Below are 2,424 nucleotides of genomic sequence, written 5' to 3' on the forward strand. Positions count from 1 at the left end.
TGCTGCCACCTTCGCTCTTGGAGCAAAACTCCATCGTTCGCTTGTGCCGGGGGCTCGGCTCCAAAATCAGGTGTGGGTGATGCAAACACTTTAATTTGCACGGGCAACGGTGGCCGCAGGAGTGAGACTCTGCACGTCTGCGAAAGCGATGCGTTAGCGTTTGCCTGAGAGCTCACATTTTTGTGCTTCCGAATACAGACTTCAGTGTGTGCTCACACTTTTCCCAGTTGCAGGCTGTGATTTTTTGCATTCTCATTATACACGGCAAGTTCCGAATAACGTTTCGGCAGCGCGAGGAGGCTACGGCCCTTCTGCTGCGCAGCCGACCAAAGCGCTCCCTCCTGATATTAGACAAGGGAATTTGTAGTAACTGGTGAAGGTAACAACACATGGTGTTAGTGAGGTAATTTCTATGAGGTAACATCAGTGTAGCTAAAAGAATTTTAGTAAGATTTTAGTGATTTTTACCTGGCCTTCAACTGCAATTGCCAAAGCAATTTCCAGGAGAAAAATTTTTGGTTTCTCTATGGTTTTTGTGTGTGTAACATGGTTTTCAAGACTATTGTAAAATGGGCGTTATTATTGCTGCATTATAGTATACACAAGCAGAACTAGTGAAAATTGTTGTTACTTGCTTACTAGAAAAGCCAGGGCTTGAATTTTTTATGACGGGAATGAGACAAGAGGCCAAATAACGTTTCTTTTCCCAAAGTCACTGCAAGCATTTGTTCTAGGCCGTGTGTTTTGCGGTAGGTGTAATTCTTCCTCAATTTCTTCCTATATTTCCTGTTTTTTCTTAGAACACAAAAAAATTTCACGGATACATGAAAAAGAGGGGAAGAAAAACCCAGAGCCTGTGCTCTGTTAGTGGGAGAAAAGGCCAGAAAACTGCAGTGAACAAAAGCAACTCCTCCCTGCTCCCTCGTGCTGTGTTAACATGAGTGTTTTTTTCACCGTGACAGCACAAGGATCTCCAGAACTTCTCCTCAAGCTGGAAGGATGCGATGATTTGGATCAGAGCCCAGTATAGAGGATGAGAGGGGATGAACAGGAATATTCCACGGTCACAAAAATAAACCCCTCCAACACGTGCTTGACCATTTCATTGTGAAGTGAAATGTCGCTGATAAACCTCAGGATTTCTTAAATGCCTCAGCGACGCTCAAATCAGAGCATCAGATTGGGGAGAAACACGCACGGACTCCAACCCGGTGGAAAACGGAATCACATTATTGTTCGGACAACCTACATGTATCGTATCTTTGTCAGTACACGAGTTACAGTTCAGGTTTTCACACAGCTACAAACCTTTGATCATCCTTCCCAGACCACCTGTCCTGGCACAATCTACATTTCCAATTAGCCGTGTTTATACAAGACAACCTTTACAGTCTTCAGGTCAGATTGCCCTGCGCTGCTGTATCTCTCGGTAGCGTTGTTCTTCCTGTGCCTCATGTCACGCAGGCTCCTGCTTGCAGCATCTTCTCTACCTGCGCTCTCACAGCTCAGCGCCCGGCAGAGGGAAAGAAAATCTGGCAGATGACAGCGAAGCCGAGCAGAGCCCCTGGGCTCATCTGCACGACGTCTTCCGCTGGGACAGATCTCAGGCTGCCTTGGTCTGCACAAAAAGGAGCTGGGCAACGCACTGAGGATCCCTCTGGAGCAGCAGAACCGTCACATTCAAGGGCACCCTCCTTAGAGCTCCAAAGCGCGCTGCGGTATGCCAAGAAATTCAGCAAGTATTTGGAGCTCCTTGAGATCAAGTTATCAAATCCTTCCAATCCTGCCCTTACACAAAAATTTCAAGTGACTGCGAAGTCTTTTGGCACACCTGGGTGAGTGCAACAGTCGTCCAGTATCCCCGAGCATCAAGTATCTGCAATTAGACCACTTCACCTGGAAAAATAAGGTCAGGGCTCAGTTTATCCACTTAGGAACCTTTCTAAAAACGAGCAAACGGCTTGATTGTCTCAAAAGGAGCAAGAGTAACCTTGGAAGAAGGCTGTCAGCTTCTGAGTTCTCTGAGTTGCTTGACAAATAACAGCTTTATATCTAAAACTAACGTTGAGGATTTCTTCAGTCTCCGGCTTCCTGTCTACAGCAGCGCCTCGTTCCAAGGCTCCACAGCCTTGTCATCCTGCCTTTCAGCTGTAACTGCATCTCCAAGGAACTGCTGAACACCCTGCGGGAGCACGGCGTTCATTCCCTGCGCACCCTGACTATCAAAAGTCACATCCACGACCCTCGGGGGCAGGCACTCTGGGGATGGTCACCCCCCGCCTCGGGGGCAGGCACTCTGGGGACGGTCACGGGCAAACTTGGCCAAGAGCGCCCCAAAACTGAATGCCGACTTCTTCTTTGAAAGCGTTGTAAAGTACGAGCACCTTAGCCAGTGTTATAAATGGTCAGAGTCCAATAGGTTAA

The 2,424-nt window shown here is 47.6% G+C and overlaps 1 protein-coding gene across 1 annotated transcript; it reads left to right on the forward strand.

Moving 5' to 3' along the window:
* Nucleotides 1–1,699: 1,699 nt before the first annotated feature.
* Nucleotides 1,700–2,150, forward strand: FBXO39 (F-box protein 39; the record flags this gene model as incomplete). The annotated part of the gene is given in 3 exon segments (XM_009874176.1): nt 1,700–1,811; nt 1,813–1,971; nt 1,973–2,150. Coding segments are annotated over 3 exon segments (449 nt in total), but the record flags the coding sequence as incomplete, so codon positions are not given.
* Between the last annotated feature and the right edge of the window lie 274 nt (nt 2,151–2,424).

The sequence above is a fragment of the Apaloderma vittatum genome, unplaced genomic scaffold, assembly GCF_000703405.1.
Source record: "Apaloderma vittatum isolate BGI_N311 unplaced genomic scaffold, ASM70340v1 Scaffold13960, whole genome shotgun sequence".
In the NCBI taxonomy this organism is placed as follows: Eukaryota; Metazoa; Chordata; class Aves; order Trogoniformes; family Trogonidae; genus Apaloderma; species Apaloderma vittatum.